The sequence below is a fragment of the Panthera onca genome, chromosome D2 (genome assembly GCF_046562875.1).
Source record: "Panthera onca isolate mPanOnc1 chromosome D2, mPanOnc1 haplotype 2, whole genome shotgun sequence".
Lineage (NCBI taxonomy): Eukaryota > Metazoa > Chordata > Mammalia > Carnivora > Felidae > Panthera > Panthera onca.
The window spans coordinates 85047832-85067114 of record NC_138349.1 but is presented as its reverse complement, the minus strand read 5'-3'; the positions used below and the strand labels follow the sequence as shown (position 1 = coordinate 85067114).

Below are 19283 nucleotides of genomic sequence, written 5' to 3'. Positions count from 1 at the left end.
TACATGACATTTAATAATGTTTTTAGTAAAAATAACTAGATAATGAAAATAATGAATAATAACAATATAAAAGTTATGTATCTAGTATCATGAAGCAGGTGTACGTAACCTTGTGAATTTATACAAGACTCTCCTATCCATTATTCCTCCTCCAAATATTTCACTACGAAATAATTCTCAAATTTGTGTTCTGAAACATCTCTGAAGTAGAAGCTATAGAGCCAGACTAATATATTACCCTCAAAGCTTCATTACAAAAGACATCTAAACAACTATTTACCTTTTTAAATTCTAAATATTAAGAAACATTAACATGTAGATCATTAGTACCTACAACTAGGAACAAATCTGATTAATCAGGATATTGAGTGATTAAAAAGGAACAATTAGTATTCTAACCTTCTCTAATTAGACATGGCATTAACTAATTAGGATCTTTATATATCTCTAGACTTATTGTTGAAAAAGTTTTGAACTTTTATTCTTCTTGTCATCTGAGAGATTTTAGTGCATTATTTTATTTTTTTCCCTTTCGGAAATGGGTTAGATGAAAAGCACTATCACAAGCTATGCCTATTACACAAGACAATGGCTAGGTAAACAATCAGTCCCATCCTTAAACCAATTTGGATCCCAGCCCAGAGTGGAATGCATCAGACATGCCAATCAAAACACTTGATTCACTGACTGGACCCGGTTAGTGTCTGTGTCCTTGGAATTCACCCTTGGGTAGTCATTATCATTCATCCCTGTGGACACAAAGGCTAATAATCTACAGGATGATATCCAGAACAATAGACAGTTAAGAGGGTTGTGTTGTGTTATTATCACAAAAGAACATCAGTCTTACAAACAGAAATAAGCCCTTTAATACAGGCTATTTTTTTCCTGCTTATTTATACCCTGTGTTTTGTTTTGTTTTGTTTTCCCCTCCTAGGCTACTGACAAAGATACTGGCAATTATAGTGCCATGGCATACCGACTCATCATTCCACCAATTAAAGAGGGAAAAGAAGGATTTGTGGTAGAAACATACACCGGGCTCATCAAAACCGCTATGCTTTTCCACAACATGAGAAGGTCCTACTTCAAATTCCAAGTCATCGCAACTGACAACTATGGGCAGGGGCTAAGTGGCAAGGCAGATGTGCTGGTAAGTAGGTGAAAGTTGAGATTAGGGGACCGGAGTGCAGTTACCCCATTGTCAGTGCTTTCAACTAATAGAATTTTTTTTATTTAAGTTTTATTTACTTTTTTTGAGAGAGAAAGAGAGAGAACGAGCAGGGAAGGAGAAGAGAGAGAGGGAGCGAGAGAATCCCAAGCAGGCTGTGCACTGTCGGCAAAGAGCCCCACATTGGGCTCGAACCATGAGATCGTGACCTGAGCCTAAGAATCGGACGCTTAACTGAATGAGTCACCCAGGTGCCCCAACTCATAGACCTTTTAAGTTTAATCCAAATAGGTTTTCTAAAACCTAAATTAATTTTCATCCAGGTTGTTAATAAGGCTGTGCATTTTTTTCACACTTGGGAACTACATCATGATATGTTTTTATATATGATTGTGACAGCAATTCCAAAGTATCGGATTACTATTTGGTCTTCAGATCTCATTTTTACTATAGAGTTGGCTGGAGCTCCTAAAATTTTTTAAATACTTCACAGAGTTGTGCTGGAGAAATTAAAATGTATGAAATTTGTATTAATGCTTAAATTCCTTTTAGACCTTTTGTAATTAAGAAAATAAAAGGAAATTTTTTGAAGCAAATTCCTGCTCCAATAGATGTAATTTCCTTATTTGACCCAAATCCCTAATGATAGCATCGATGATTCTTGACTAAGTTATATTTGGCTCAGTCAAGAACATTGCTTTCCTCTGCTTCTTCTTAGGCTGGACACCATCTCAGTGGTAGAGCATACCCAAGGGTGGTTTGATATTACTGCTTATTCAAGGTGTTCAATACCCATGTTTCTGACTTGTGGAATTTCCACCAACCTGGTGGTGTGGACTAGTTGGATTTTTCTATGATTACAAGTTGTAATTATTACTGGAAATGCTTCTCACATAAAGGCATCATCAAGTATAATTTTTCTTTTGCCATTTGCATCTTATTAAATCTTCATTTTCACCGTTCCATGTAATTCTCTAAACTGGTTTAACCTTCTCAGATACGCAGACAGCAGGATCAATGTTTTTCTTCTACATAGGTACTCATGAAGACCAACCACCTTGACTATGATGGCTATGAAGTTCGAACATCCCCATTTAGAACAGTGCAGTGGTGGTAAACAAAGGCCAATCTAAGTCTGGAAGATTTGACATAGAAGATACCAACCTTGACACTGATTTTTGATAAAATTAAGATCTGCAAACCTAATATAAAATAATGCTGCTATTTCCCTTCCTGTTAAAGGGCTGCACACTGTGATGGTGTAAGATTAGCCACTAGGGTAATTACGCTAAGTATTTATAATTAAAATACTACTTTGTGGCACCTGGGGGGTTCAGTCGATTGAGCGTCCAACTCCTTATCTTATGATCCCAGAGTCGTGGGGTCGAGCCCTGCATCAGGCTCCACACTGAGCATGGACCCCCCTTAGGATTCTCTCTCTTCCTCTCCATGCCCCTCCCCCTCCTAAAGTAAAAAAAATGCTACAATAACATAAATAAAATATAACTATGTAGATTATATTTGTAATATGTACATAAGTCATGCGAAGTTTATGGGTTTCTTATTTCGACTCTATAAACTATTGTGTGGAAATTAAAAAGTATACCTTTAAAACTACCCTGTGTGTGTGTGTGTGTGTGTGTGTGTGTGTGTGTGTGTGTGGAAAACTTCCTAGCAAAACAGCATTTATGATAAGTCTGAAATCTTGTCAGGCAAGAGAAGGGAATGTGGAGAGAAAGGAAGAAATGAGGCTTTGATGGAGAGGGAGCGGCCTGGGCCAAAACCGAGAAGGAAGACAAGTTGTGACAGCCTGAGTCCGGGAGAGATAGTACTCAGCCCAGAGCAGCGAGCGAGCAGAGTGCATGAGAGCCGAGAGCCAGGCTGGGCATGGCAGTAGGTGGCTCATGTGGTGGTCGTCGGCCATGTTAACAAACTGGAACTTTTTCTTAAAAGTAGTGGGAAAGCATTGGAAAATTTTTAGCAGGAGTGAGTGAAGGTAAGATTTTTAATTCAGAAGAAACCTTCTTGCCTATTGGGACTCTGTTCTCCCAAGAGGACACTCCTCACGCTGCTGGCTTCTGTTTGAATCCTTTTCTGTTTCTGTTTGCCGCACTTCAGACCACGCACTGGCCAAGGGGGACCTCTGAGCGTGACGTGGCTACTTCTAGACCTTCTCTCTTCTTGAGATCCAGCCTTGGTTCTCCCCGTCTGAGCCTGTCACTCACTCTCCCTCACATTGTTGCTGTGATCTCCCAAACCTTGGGACTTCCCCCCCCCCCCCCCAACACACTCAGTGAGTTAAGTTTCTGGTTACTGTCACCATTTCCAGCAATCCCATTGTCCTGATTTTTGGCAGTTTCACACACGCAGATGATTCCTCCAGTATCCAGAATTTACAACCTCTTGGCTGCCTCTTCTCCGGTGCTTTTGCCCTCCACCCTATTGCATCCACTAGAAACCAGCTATTTCTGCCATTACCAGTGAATGCCTCCCCTCTATAAGCTCCATTTCAAACCTCCCACTCTTCGAAAGTAATACTGAACATACCCAGGTAACACCAGCACTCCGTGGCTCCTCCAGGACCTTCAGTCCATTTAGCCTCCCTCCACCCTCATGGTTTCTCTCTGCTGCACACTAGCTTTATAGTACAACACTGACCACCATAAGCCCTCCGTCACATAGGGATCCAACTTCCTTGCCCTTTCTCCCGACATCATACTCATTTGGCAAAACATAAGTCTAAATAATTCCAACATTCTCCTCTCTCCAGACCTATAGTCATGCTGAGTATGTCTCCAGAAACATACACAGTTGTAGAGTCTTACTTTAAATTAATGATAAAAGCCCCCACGTGAGCACCACACTGTGCTTCCTGGTCCCTCCACGCGTCTCTCCTGCAAGAGCCCCTATTGTGCAGTCCTCCAGTGTCTTCTCCACCTCACTGTTGTCTGGGTAATGGACATTCTGTTTCACTGAAAGATAAAATTAAGGCATTAGAAGACGACTGCTACAACCTGCACCACGAATCCTACTGATCTACCAGAATTTATACCAGTGTATGCTCTGTCTTCTTCCCTGCTCACTTACACAAGTTCTTTATGCTCCTGTCATTACTTCTACCTGTACAACAGGCCCAATCCCCACCCGCCAGCTCTGGGACATCGTTTCAGCCGCTCTTCTGTTTCTTTTATGCAAGAGCCATATCAATCTCCCCTTTATTGGATTATTCCCATAAACATGCTGGTTTTCCATCTTCCAAACTGATGTTAAAAACCTCTTGACCTACATCTCCTTCCAAATACCACTTCATTTCTATGTTCCTCTTTCCAGAAAAACTCACTGCTGGGGTGAGCTCTAGGTTTTTGCTGTGGAATCTCTCTTGAACTGTCTCTAATTATAACTCTGCTCCAAGCCCTCATCCAGAACTTCCATGTTACTAAATTCATTGGTAATGTCAGTCGTCATCGTATTTGAACCATCAGCAATACTCGACTGGTTATTACCTTTATGAGGCTTCTGGGCCACATTATACTGTGGTCATCTCTTACCTCACTGTTCGTCCCTTCTCAGTCTCCTTTCTGGTTCATTTTCTTCTCCTGACCTTTTAATATTGATGTTTCTTCTGGGTCAGACATTAATTCTCTTTTCTGTCTATTCTCACTCCGTAAACTCATTCAGTCACCAGAACTTTAAAATGTCATCTATATATTAAAGAACATCACATTTACGTTTTGGCCCCAAAGATCATTTCTGAATAGCAAATTCATAGATCTCTGTGCACACTGGAAAGTTGGGTGAAGATGCCTATTTAATGTTTCCTGAACTGAGTTCCTCTTCTTCATCACATCTCTTCACTCTGTCATCCCTCCCTCCCCATCTCCTCAGTTTTACTCGATGACCAGATCATCTTTGTGTTCCTTAGGCTAAAAAGCTCTTGATTCCTTTCTCTCCTAAGGCACACAATGAATCCATCAGTAAATACTGTGGGATTCATAAATGTTATGTATATATGTGTGTGTGTGACGAACATATATATGTATATGTGTGCGTGTGTGTGTGTATGCATATGTGTGTGTGTGTGTGTGTGTGTGTGTATATATATATATATATATAAATGTATGTCATCTACACATTTTTCAACCCTTCTCCTATTGGAGCCTGGTTGAAACCACCCTCCTATTTCACCTGTGTCATCTCACAAACTCAGTAACTTGCCCCCATGCTTCCTCTCTTCCCCTACTCAAGTCTGGTGTTAATATAGCAGCCAAAGTGATCCCTTACAAGGTAATTCAGGTCCTCTTGTTTCTCTGCTCAAAAGCTTTTCCTATCACCCAGGTCTTTCAGAGAAATTCCTGGGTCATTACAGAAGACTATGAGGCCCTGGATAATCTGGCCTTCATTGACATCATTTTCTATTCTCCATTGAAGTCCTTCAGACCCAGTAATATTGGCCAACTTGCTGTTCCCCAAATAGGCATACATGCCCTCACTTTTGTGATTTTGCAGTGCTTCTGTCTAGAATGTTCTTTCCCCCAAAGTGTTCAGAACTAGCTCCCTCATCTCCTCCAAATATTTGCAAGGATGTATTTCACACTGGAGCCTCCTCAGACCATCCAGCTCAGAATTGCAGCCAACTGTGTAACATCACACCTCTTAATTGTTTTCTCTTTACAGTGGATTTATATTCATGTTCGTATTTCCACCCAGAAACTTCATGAGGATAGCTTTTTGTTGTTTTTAATTAATTATTTTATTCCCTGATGTATCTCAAGTGCCCAGAATAATTCCTGACATACAGAGGGTACCCAGTGCCCATTCAATGGGTGAATCACCTCTGTCTTACAGTGTAAATTGGCAGTTATCAAAGTATGGTCCATGGAGTGCCGAGAGCCCCCCCCCCCCCCAATCATTTTGGGGTTTGGTGGAGTCAAAACCTTTTTCATGAGACTGCTAGGGCATTGTTTGACTTTTTTACTGTATTGCATTTGCCCCACTATTTTCACTGTATCCTTCATAGTCATACATAAACAGGAAAAAAAAAAAAAAAGCTTGAAGAGTGTCCTTACTCGTAAGCAGTAAAACTGATTAATTTTAACAAACCTCCACTCTTTTTTTTTTTTTTTTTTTTTTTAATTTTTTTTTTCAACGTTTTTTATTTATTTTTGGGACAGAGAGAGACAGAGCATGAACGGGGGAGGGGCAGAGAGAGAGGGAGACACAGAATCGGAAACAGGCTCCAGGCTCCGAGCCATCAGCCCAGAGCCTGACGCGGGGCTCGAACTCACGGACCGCGAGATCGTGACCTGGCTGAAGTCGGACGCTTAACCGACTGCGCCACCCAGGCGCCCCACAAACCTCCACTCTTGACTAAATACCTTTTCAATATGTTGTGTAATGAAATGGGAAGTATGCTTCGAACACTTCTGTTGTTTAAGGACTTAGAGGGCAGTCTGAAGGAGAACTATTATGTAAGCTGAATTGGCTGGGTTTTTGTTTTTTTACGCAATAGCTTTTGCTTTGAAAAAATAACTTGAGATAAAATAGGCTTATTCAGACTTGAATATTTGGTAGACATTTACACAAAAATGAATGAAGTGAGACGGTCAGTTCAAGGAAAACAACGGACAGTATTTGTGGCTACTGATAGCATCAAAGCTTCCAAGCGCAAAGTAGAATATTGGAAAGCTTGGGGGCGCCTGGGTGGCTCAGTCGGTAAGCATCTGACTTCAGCTCAGGTCATGATCTCGTGGTTTGTGGGATCGTGCCTCATGTCTGCGCTCACAGCGCAGAGACTGCTTGGGATTCTCTCTCCCTCTCTCTGCCCTTCCCACCCCACTCTTGCGCACTCTCTTGCCCTCAAAATAAATGAATACACTTAAAAAAATGAAAGTAAATAAAAGTAAAATAAATTTTAAAGATAAAAAGAATATTGGAAAGCTTGTAGTCAGTCACCAGTGTGAGCCTGACAGCTTCCCATTATTAAAGACCATGAGATCAGTGGTCATTTTAAGGAATGTGACATTTTTCTTGATATTGTATTATGTAGTGTTTCAATATTTGAAGAATCTGTGTTACTCAGTGAACCGGCATTTTCCAAATGACCAATGCATGATATTAAAGCATCATTTGTGGGTAAAGATCCATTGAAAGTGGAAGATAGATAAATGTGTTTTAATGTAACTAAACCCGATTTTCAATTTCACACTCAGACTAGCACTTGACTTTTGGTGTTGTATCAAAGACTATACAAAGCTGTCTAAAAAAGATTATTAAGCTGCCTCTTCCTTTTCAAGAAAAATGAGATGGCACCAGAGACCAGTCAGGAGAGACAGTGACCAGCAAGAGAAGGTGAGGGTTTCTAGAGCTTTGCTGTCCAGTGTGTTAGTCACTTGTCCTCTGTGGCTACTGAGCACTTGAAATGTGGCTGTGTCACATTGAGACGTACAGTAAGTACGCATACAGTACACACTGGGCTTCAAAGACTTAGTATAAAAAATGTAAAATGTCTCAATAAGTTGTTTTGTATTGATTGTGTGTTGGGATGATAATCTATTAACATACTGGGTGAAGTGTATTATTAAATGGCTTTCACTATTTTTTTAATCTTTCTATCGTGGGGACCAGAAACTTTTAAATTACATATCTGCATGTATGTGTGGCTTACATTAATTTTTTTATTGGCCACTACTATCTGAAGTACCTGGGCACAAATAGATAAAAAAAGGAAAGCTAAGAAGTTCATTAGGAAGAATTAGAAGAACTTAGAAATAATACGTACACTGGCAACCTCTGATTTTAGAATGTGTGCTTCACAAATGTTACTTTTTCTTCTTTTGACTCTTTCTTGTAATTTTAATCCATTACAGAGATTGAACCCAACAATAATAGAAATATGTTTTTAAAAAGTCTTTATAAGCAGAATTTTATAAGCAGAATTGCTTCAAAAATGACCTGTTTATTTCTGGAAATATTTGCCTAACCACTGCACTGGGAAAGTAACATAAATAAGATCTAGGATTGGTAAACATTTAAATACCTTTGTTGTACATGATACACAAAGCCAGTATTCAGGGACATAACAAACCCAGGGTCTGCTGATGAAGCAGACATGAAGGCTGTCTAATGATCCCATGGAATGAATTATTCTAACTACTCACATCTCAGCTTCTTAGTCACACTGGATGAATGCTTTCCCGAGATTTGTAAAACCCGTGTTTTCCATTATCCTGAGTGTTCTTAAATAACCCGATTAGAAAAATAAACGTGCCTTCCTTCATGCTTTAGACAATCACCAACCAACAAAAAAAACCCACACAAACCAACAAGAGTAGAAGTCACTTAGGGCTCTGTTACTTCTAAGTAAGCAATGATAGTCTACCCATCTCCACCTGCCCAACATCCAATGGCGGTTGTCTAACTAAAGATACTTATTCCTAAATGAAACATGGGGAGCCACTGGGTCTATGCATAGTAGAAAAGAAATGGTTATAAAAATACTCGTTAGTTCTCAACGGGCTCTGGTTCTCCTCCCTGCAGGTCTCTGTGGTCAACCAGCTGGACATGCAGGTGATCGTTTCGAACGTGCCCCCGACTCTGGTGGAGAAAAAGATAGAAGACCTTACAGAGTAATGGATTTTTGCTTACTTATATGTCTATATTCATATAGCTATATTTTTATTGCACTAGGTCATTTTAATCACTACAGTGTTCAGATTAAACCCATAAAACACCATCTTAATAATTCATTGTACCCTTTTCCTGAAATGGAGAGCTTCACTTAAAATACGTGGAGATTCTGAGAGTGCCTTCAAAGAGGTATGGAAATTAGATGTGAGATGATGCTGTTATTCAGGATGCTTTGACCGATGCATCAACATAAGCTCAAAACGCTGCAGAGAAGAAAGGAATCTTAAGAGTCATTATTAGAGTATATATCTTGATTTTTTTTGTAGCCCCAAATGATTCAAAAAACTCATTGAGTCATCAATCCAGTGAGCCCAGGGAATGTTATTTCTCAAAGTGATGGCTCTAGATGGCCAAGTCTTATTCTTTCAAAAACCAAGGAGACTAATTTTAGACAATATTAGAAAATATGCCACATTGTGCCTTTTGAACAGTGTATACCTAACATGTCATTGTTGAATCAGAAAAAGTTGGGACTATTTATGAAGCCACAGTTCTCTGATACTCTGAATGCTATCAAAGATTACTAAATGGGGGTGCCTGGGTGGCGCAGTCGGTTAAGCGTCCGACTTCAGCCAGGTCACGATCTCACGGTCCGTGAGTTCGAGCCCCGCGTCGGGCTCTGGGCTGATGGCTCAGAGCCTGGAGCCTGTTTCCGATTCTGTGTCTCCCTCTCTCTCTGTCCCTCCCCCGTTCATGCTCTGTCTCTCTCTGTCCCAAAAAATAAAATAAACGTTGAAAGAAAAAAAAAAAAAATTAAAAAAAAAAAGATTACTAAATGTCTTTACTAGTTCACTCTGAGCCAGCCAACCTAGCCTGCCATCATTTCATAATTTTTAGATGGACACTCATTTGTTAATTCTGCATCTTCCCTTGAGTTCAGGTTGACAGGTACCAATTTCTCACTGCTTCTCTCTAGCAAAATATCTTTCACTTCCAAGTTGCCAGAAGAAGCTTCAGATATCAGATGGAGAAACTTTTAGTAATTATGTGTCGTATACAATAAGAAAAGCTTAATGAATGCCTGAGTATTTCTTCTGTAATAAAAGCATGCACTCTGTAACAATTATCTCTTACTACGCCACAAACTTAACCTTCGAGCGCCATGTACAATGTCCTGTGGAGAAGAGGATTCTCAATATTTATGCTTGGAATATCAATCATTCAGTGTCTGGGTTACCGCTACAGAAGGGGTTTATGTACACTTAACCTCTTGTCAAAATAATAGCTGATTTACACCTGAAAAAAAATCTAGAATCACGCCTGTCTCTTAGCTGCTTTAATGTTATCTATGGAAGCAGACTTTCTCCGATTGTACCATCAAAATATGGTACAACCATCTTCAACCTCTAACCCTTCATTCTGCTTTCTTTGTCTTCAAAGCATTAACTAATATTTTCACTCTACGTCAATTTCCCACCGAAGTATAAGTTCCATGAGGATAGGATGCTGTCCTGTATTTTCATTGCTGTCATTCAAGTTATGTAGTAGGCACCCTATCCATTTTATTGAATGGAAATTTTATACAAGCTAAATCATGATTCCCCTTTCTCATATCAAGACAAAATTTATGAAAACTGAAGAAATGGCAATGTAGAAGTATGATTTCATAGCAGTTTTATGATTTTTCCCCCTCTTAAGTGGAAAGGAAGACCTGAATGAGAAAGAACAGGCAGCTTTCTAGTCTTGAAAGAAATATATCCCTGTGAAAGGAGCTTAGACTTCGTGTCACATATCAGTTTTGGAACACGATCAAGATGCCTTGGTCTTCCCCAGTTGGCCTTACCATGTCTTATCATTTGTTCACAAAAGCTGGTGAAGCTTATATCGTGGGATTGTTGTGAAGAACTCAATAATAGAAGCCATGTAGGGCAGTGAGAATTGTGAATATTCAGTAAATAACAGATATTCTAACACCGAGGTTAGTGAGCCAGTCAGGAGTGTGAAGATAGAGATTCCAGTTTTTTCCAGAGGGTAGTTTAGTGTGGAGCTCAGATTACGGGTTCAACCTGACCAGTTTGAAACTTAGGGTAACTGTGTGACCTTCAGGCAAGAGATTTAGCACTTAGGGCCACACTTCCTCGTCTAGAAAATTGGAACAAGGATGTCAATCCTGTGTTGTGTTTGATAAAATTAAAGGTACATTTAGGCAGTATAGCATCATTTGTCAGCAGTTGTGTGGTTGAATCATTCAGGGCCACAAAATCAAGATCTAGACTCTCGTAGTGAATGTTGGGATTTCTTTCTTCTATGCAGCGTTCGCTGGTTATGATGATGAATCAGAGTGCTCTGGATAACAGGATGGTATAGCAGGCACATGCCTAATTCCTTAGTGTCAATTTTTAAAAATCTGTGTTAATTTAGAGATTCTTAAGCACAAAAATTTCTGATCCCTTTAAAAAAAATAGACTATTTGTTTAGAGCAGTTTTACATTCACAGCGAAACTAGGCAGAAGATGCACAGCGGATTCCCAAGTGCCCCCCACTCACAGCTTCCCTCACTGTCAACATCGTGCCTCAGAATTAGTGGCGCCTTTGTAGCAAACGGACATGGACACGTCGTAAACGCCCTAAACTCATAGTGCATGTGAGGTTTCCTCTTGCCGGTGTGCACACTGTGGGTTTGAACTCATGGCTAACGGCCTCTACCTATCACTGTGTCCCGTACAGTGTGTCACTGTACGGGACACAGAATAGATCCACTGCTGTCAACGTCCTGTGTCTCCACCTCTTCATCCCTCCTTTCCTCTCTTCCCCTGGCAACCACCGCTCTTCTTACTGTCTCTCTGGTTTTGCCTGGTCCGGAATGTCTTATGGTTGGAATCCTGTGGTCTGTAGTTTTTTTTGATTCCTTTTTGAAAGCTGCTGGTAGTCCTGATAAGGACTGTTAGATCTGATTCAGCCTGATGAAGCACCAAACACCCTTTAGTGTCCAGGGGAGGAATAAAAATACACAGTAACTGAGGTAGACAACAGAAGGACAGCTTGTTCAATAAAACAAGAATTTATTGTTCCAGTGACCAGACTAACCAGCACGTTGTTTCCTATAGACGTTCTTAGATGGCAAGTCACATTACCATCAAAGATATTTTCTTTTTATTTCTTTTTTTTAATGTTTATTTATTTTTGATAGACAGAGCATGAGTAGGGGAAGGGCAGAGAGAGAGAGGGAGACACAGAATCCGAAGCAGGCTCCAGGCTCAGAGCTGTCAACACAGAGCCCAATGCAGGGTTGTGAACTCACAAACCAGGAGATCATGACCTGAGTCGAAGTTGGACACTTGACCAACTGAGCCACCCAGGTGCCCCCATCAAAGACATTTTCTATAGTCCCCATATCTTTATCCGTAAGAAGGGAACTTAAATTCCATATGATCATCACTTTTTTTTTTCTTCCTTTAGACAGACCCATAAATGAGGCCAGATCATAATCCATAGTTTTCTTGGCAAGTGTGAAATCAGTACAAACCGGGAGGGTTGATAAAATAAAAATTTGATGACCTAATACAATCATTTCATGATGGGAAGATTTTGCAAAGGGGGTCAGTATCCTTTGATGGCCAAGAACACAAAGCCTGGAAAACAGAATGCTCCTTGTAAATGAGCGTTGCTATAGTGATGGTAATGATTATTCCCCATGCCCCTGGCATAAATGGCTCTACTGAACACTTTCAGGTTTTGTTTTGTTTTGTTTTTTTTACTAACTTTGTTATTCGGGTTTAGGGAATTTATGGGAGACCAACGCCCCTTTGTAATGAAACATGTTTCTTTTAAATTGTATTAACTTATTCAGCAAATTCCAGTGAGAATCTGTGGCTGCAGGTGGCCCTTTCATGTCTATGTTCTCAAGTACTTTAGGTTAAATTTAGGATTTATCTCTTTGTGGGCTCTGACTTAACAAATGCTTGAGGTTAAGGGGTGGGACAGGGCTGTAAGGATGAGGATGGGGAAACCGGGCTATGACCAGCAAAGGACTGGCGGTAGTGTGTGAAGAGGAAGCTGGGAAATGTTGGGGTCCGTGTCTCCTTTCTCCATCCACTTCATCATGAAGCCCAAATGAATAGAAGAAGGTTGGGATTCTAAAATTTAAATCTTTAAGAATCTGCAGAAATGGCATTTTTTGAAGAGTATGCATCAAGGAGTTTCAGAAATACTGTGTTCCAGCATGAATTGGAATTGAAAATTAAGGTCACAGAGTTGCTCAAACACTTCTCTTACTTTCTAAATACGATATGAAAATTCAGCGACCGTAGACTTTATTGAAGTAGTTATTGATTTGGCGTAGGAGAGCCCATCTCCATGAAATATTGATACCGCATCTGAAATGTGTCTGTGTCACTAATTTATGGCTCCTTGAATTAAGGTTACAAAACATACTTCAGAAATCTAGCCGAGACACACATTTCTAGGATGAGAATTATGAAATCTCTTGGGAAGAGAATCTATGAAACAGTAAACAGTAAATGCTCACACTTATATTTTCTTAAATCAGTGTAATAAAGACTGGTGTTGAGGGGAAAGGTCAAATGGAAAGGCAGATCAATAAACACATTAGCTTTGATCATTTTTACCCTCTCCTTGCTTTTGAGGTCCAGACACTCTAAAGGGACAGATATTCCTATTATAAATATTAATGTTAATAGACTAATACATTTGAAAGAGATTTTTGTAATGTTTATACTGTTACTTAAATTTTGGTTTTTACTACATTATTTCTTTCCATTATAATTTTTTTTTAATTTTTTTAACATTTACTTATTTTTGAGATAGAGACAGAGCATGAATGGGGAAGGGTCAAAGAGAGAGGGAGACACAGAATCTGAAACAGTCTCCAGGGTCTGAGCTGTCAGCACAGAGCCCGACACGGGGCTCGAACTCACCAACCGTGAGATCATGACCTGAGCTTAAGTCGGACATTTAACCGACTGAGCCACCAAGGCACCCCTTTCCATTATACTTTTTTAAGTGTTAATAGTAATTTCAAATTTAAAAACAATAATTTTAAATCAGTGGTTTTAATAACAATACTTATGTAAGTAAAATTCTATTTCCAAAAACAGATAGTAGCCTGAATTTAGTTAGCCAATATGCTTTAACTTGCAAATTCCTAATTTGGAGTGTTACACTCTCTGGATAGAAAAAACAAATGCTTATTTATTCTATTCAGATTCCTATAAGAAAACACTTCAGAGAAAATCTCATGTAAAATTCCTAAATGATATATTAACTCCCCCCCTCCCCCACCCTCACCCAGGAAGTTGATTCTTCTTGAAGGGACCCTAGGCTCAAGCCCCACCCACCAGTGACTAGGTGACAGGTCTCTGGCCAATTAAACTCTCTAAGTCCTAATATCCATATGCAATGCTGGAAATCTATTAATTAAATAAAAAGTAGTTACCGGTTGTTAAGTACTGGAAGCGTGAGTATACTAAGCAAAGTCTGTGCTCCATGGAGCTTCCATTCTATGGGGGGAAAACAGCAAATAGAATAATAATAAATTCATATATAATATGTAACAATATGAAATTATGGAAGAAAGGTCCTGTCTCACATAGGATGATGGAGGAAAGCCTTGTGATAAGCTGAAATCAGAGCAGAAAGGAGTTAAGGGAGACAGCCAGGTGGTTACCATGATGTGTGGGGGTGGGGGCCGTTTTCCCAGAGAGAGGACACTGCTGATGCGAAAACCCAGATGGAGGAGACTGTTGTCATATCAAGATAGGAAGTGAGTTATATGGGATATCATGGGCCACTTGAAGGATTTAACATTTTACCCTGTGGAAGATACAAAGTCCATAGAACTGTTAGTCTGATATTGTAGCCATGGGGCATATGAGTGCTTAACATGTGGTCAGTCCAAATGGAAGGTGCTCTAAGTATAAAATATACACCAGATTTAAAAATATTGGTAGCCCCCCGCCCAATAAAAGGACAATATCATTAATACTTTTAGATGGATTATACACTGAAATGGTATTTTTTGGGTGTATTGAGTGAAATAAATATATTAAAATTAATCTCGCCGTTTTTATTGTTAATCTTTTAATGTGGGTACTAAAAAATTTGAATTTGCATGTGATTTGCATTATATTTCTTTTGGCCAGTGTTACCTGTAAGGATTTGGACAGAGAAATAATGTTCTGGCTTAAGTTTTTAAATATTGTTGAGTGGGAGACAAAGTGAGGAGCTATGAGTCCAGGGAGAGATCTCCAGGGCTTGGACTGTAGTTAAGGTAGCTGCAGGAGAGATGTTTAGATGAAGGGTATATTTTGAAGATGCAGTCTATAAAATTGTAAAATTCCTTGGTTTGGGGTCTTAGCAAATGGAAAAAATAAAAGTTTCTTTACCTGGCCACCGAAGACTTTGATAAAACGATATGTGGGAAGGTCACAGTATTCTCTTCTTGGAGACAGTCGACTTTATTTAGCAAGATTTGGTTCCCCACAATAAATGATGCCAGTTCCTTTTCTCGTCTTCATCCTGCTGATTTCTCAACTCAGTGATAAAGTGAAACTCCATTATCTACCTCCTCTCACCATGGCCGCTTCCCTAGCCCTGCAATAAGGTTATTTTCTTTTGTCTTATTTATTCCTCATGAACTGAGTGTATTATATACGTCAGGTATGGTATTATCGTATAAAACCAGTTGCAAGCTGTTTCAAAAATATGTCCAGCTGGAACATATGGAATGTTATTATATCCGAGAGATTCTTCAGTTGTGTAGTCTTTCTTATTTGCTGTATTTTAAATTAAATTGTTGTAAGTATTGGCAATCACAAGCCGATTTTAAGTATACTTAGCACAAAGATGTGGTCAAAGTTGAAGAGCTTATCAACAGAGAATGATCATAAGTGATCTAATTTTTATCACAATGAAGCACAGACAGTTCAATGTACAACTTTTGGAGACAACATTTTCCGAATTAGTCATGTAATAGCTATAAAATAAATTGAAGCTGATCATAAAAATAAAACACAAACTCAACATAAAATGTTGAGCTACTTTTTACTATTTAAGGTACAATTCATGATTCTTTAGAACACATAAATATGCTTTGGTTTTAGTCAGTCTTGGTGATTCATTGTTTCAACACAAAGGAAATTTATCTGCTATTTTTTTCAGAAATACTCAGTTTGGGGCTTCATTTTGGTAGAGAAGGAGAAGTCATCTCTTTTTGCAAGAAAAATACTTATTTTCAACTTACTGTGTTGATAATTCTTTACAGAATGGAAGTTGGCCCAGAATGCGATGAGGCTTTGATAGCATACTATCTGATGTTGTTATTCATACATATTGTAGTAGTATGTTTAATGCTTAATTCCTTGAAATGTGGGAAAGTATAGACATTTGAATTCCATTTCTATACAAATGTAGAATTTGTATTGCATGGTAATACAGCAAAGTTTTAAATTATCCCAGTGTCAGTATCGAGCGGAATCATAGTTACAAAGAGGGGTGCTTCAGTACTCTCATTTCTGGGGTCCTATTTGTGAGGGTCAAAATGTCCCATTTTGTATGAATTCTTAGTTTTCATTTGAAGATATGCTATCATAGCAGAAAATGAATATATTATTTACACTAAGGATTAAACTTCTGTCCAAATGGATCAAATTCACGGTACTTAGTATTTTGTTTCTGATAATATGTTTCTGATGTGTTAGGGTAAATTTTTATTTTTTTATTTCATGTTATATGCATTCTCCACATTCATATTACACTTGACTCTCGAACAACATAGGGTTCAGGGGTGCTGTACAGGTGAAAATCCACATATGACTTTTGAACCTCCAAAATTTTAATAATACTCTACTGTTGACTGGAAGCTTTACCAATAACACAGTCAATGAACACATATTGTGTGTGTTACACATATCATATGCTACATTCTAACAATAAAGTCAGAGAAAAGAAAATGATAGTAAGAAAATCATAAAGGAGAGAAATACATTTGTAGTGCTGTACTGTAAAAGCTCCGTGTATATACGTGGAACCATGCTGCTCAGTGTTATATATGGGTCGACTATATACTTTCCTACATGCACAGTTAACCAAAAACAAATGACTTGTCAACTAGACTTCACTTTTTCTTAAGATACCATCGTATAGTAATTCAGTAAAACATTATGTATGCTGATGTCTTGCTTTCAATAGATTTGTTTCATATTTTAATGGTCACAATACCCATCATTCACTAACACATTTTAGAATCTTTTAATATTTTTTAAAGTTTATTTATTTTTGAGACAATGCCAGAGAAGAAGCGCAAGCAGCGGAGGGATATATAGAGGGAGACACAGAATCCGAAGCAGGCTCTAGGCTCTGGAGCCTGACGCGGGGCTTGAACTCACGAACCGTGAGATCATGACTTGAGCTGAAGTCGGACGCTTAACTGACTGAGCCACCCACGTGCCCCATTTCAGAATCTTTATAGTCAAAACTATACTAGTTTCTGTTGGAAGAAACAAAAAGTACTAAAGGAAAATAAATGGTGTTTCTCAGTTAATACTTACCACCTGACACTTGTCATATAGAAAATTTAAATATATTATTTGTGCCATGTCCCCATCTTCCTCAGCAACATGGACATACAAGTACTTTTGTCTCTCTTTTATCTTTTTTCTGCTTTTTCATTGACACTCAAACCTTTGGAGACGATGAAAAGGAAGCCAAAACAAATAAACAAAATGCTTCCTATAATTCCATGGGGGATGTTTGGATTTTGTTTGTAAAGCGTTTGAAATATTTGAGCTATAGCTGTTTTTTTCAAGAAGAGATAAGTAGACTCTTCCTTAGCTGAAAATCTGTTTTCATGGAAGATCAATTTAAAATGCTATTTTTTGAGATTCGGAGCAGATAGCGACATTTTCTTTATTGCCTTTGTTTGCTCTGTGAGAAAAGTGGAAGCGTTAAAAAATAAAGTTGTATTGAAGGAGGTTTCCTGTTTAAGAGAATAGAAAGCTTGAAGCATAGAGTTTAGATTGAGGGGGAAATCAGTTTAATCCATAAGAGACCATTGTAATGAAGGTGCCAGTATACTGTCTAATATTCTTGTTTTAACTTATGATCTGTGCTATATTACATATAGCATTTATACATATAGCACAGATCATATGTATATGTATATATATAAAGAATTTGAATACTTATTAACATAAGTATTAAAGTTAATAAAAGAAAAGTTATATAAAAGTTAATAAAAGAAAAGGTTAATTTATACAGGTATATTCCATCCTGTGATTTGAGGGAAAGTGGCTATTCATACTCCAAAGGTGAAATCCATTAACAAAAACAGTGAAGAAAGGTATTTTCCAGCTTCCTATTGAACTTAGCTTTTGATCAAAAAAAAAAAAAAAATCATTGGGAGCATAGTTGGGAAATTAGAGAAGCAGAAACAAGTCGAGTATTATAATCTCTGTTTTACTTTTCCCAAATATCACACCACTGAGTTCCATTCATGTTTCAGAGCCTTTGCTCGCAAAATAGAACATAACTGGAAAATGGATGCAGGGTACAGATTGTTACATATGATATGTCTCCATTAAAATGTGAATCACGGTTGCTTCTAAAGGTCTTCAAAATATATAGTGGGTACTTTTTCCTTTAAAAATTCTTCTTTCTATCATAGTCTTTTTTTTCTTCCTGAAAGTTTTCTTTTTTAATTTTATTTTTTGAATTTACATCCAAATTAGTTAGCATATAGTACAACAATGATTTCAGGATGAGATACCTTAATGCCCCTTACCCATTTAGCCCATCCCCCCTCCCACAACCCCTCCCGTAACTTTCAGTTTGTCCTCCATATTTAAGAGTCTCTTCTGTTTTGTCCCCCCTCCCTGTTTTTATATTGTTTTTGCTTCCCTTCCCTTATGGTCATCTGTTCTGTGTCTTGAAGTCCTCATATGAGTGAAGTCATATGATACTTGTCTTTCTCTAATTTCACTTAGCATAATACACTCTAGTTCCATCCATGTAGTTGCAAATGGCAAGATTTCATTCTTTTTGATTGCCGAGTGATACTCCATTGTGTATATATATATATACCACATCTTCTGTATCCATTCATCCATCCATGGACATTTGGGCTCTTTCCATACTTTGGCTATTGTTGATAGCGCTGCTATAAACATGGGAGTGCATGTGTCCCTTCGAAACACTGCACCTGTATCCCGTGAGTAAATGCCTAGTAGTGCAATTGCTGGGTCATTGGGGGAGTTCTGTTTTTAGTTTTTTGAGGACCCTCCATACTGTTTTCCAGAGTGGCTGTACCAGCTTGCATTGCCACCAACAATGCAAAAGAGATCCTCTTTCTCCGCATCCTCGCCAATGTCTGTTGTTGCCTGAGTTGTTAATGTGAGCCATTCTGACAGGTGTGAGGTGGTATCTCATTGTGGTTTTGATTTGTATTTTCCCAGGTGATAAGCAGTGTTGA

The 19283-nt window shown here is 38.6% G+C and overlaps 1 protein-coding gene across 6 annotated transcripts in view; it reads left to right on the top strand.

The window, feature by feature from the left end:
- Positions 1 to 19283, top strand: part of PCDH15 (protocadherin related 15) — a 1703323-nt gene that overhangs the window by 1638968 nt on the left and 45072 nt on the right. For all 6 annotated transcript variants that reach the window (XM_078434112.2, XM_078434113.2, XM_078434110.2 and 3 more), the window contains 2 exons: positions 938 to 1153; positions 8708 to 8796. In XM_078434112.2, coding sequence (XP_078290238.2) covers positions 938 to 1153; positions 8708 to 8796 — 305 coding nt within the window. The remainder of the gene's footprint in view (positions 1 to 937; positions 1154 to 8707; positions 8797 to 19283) is intronic.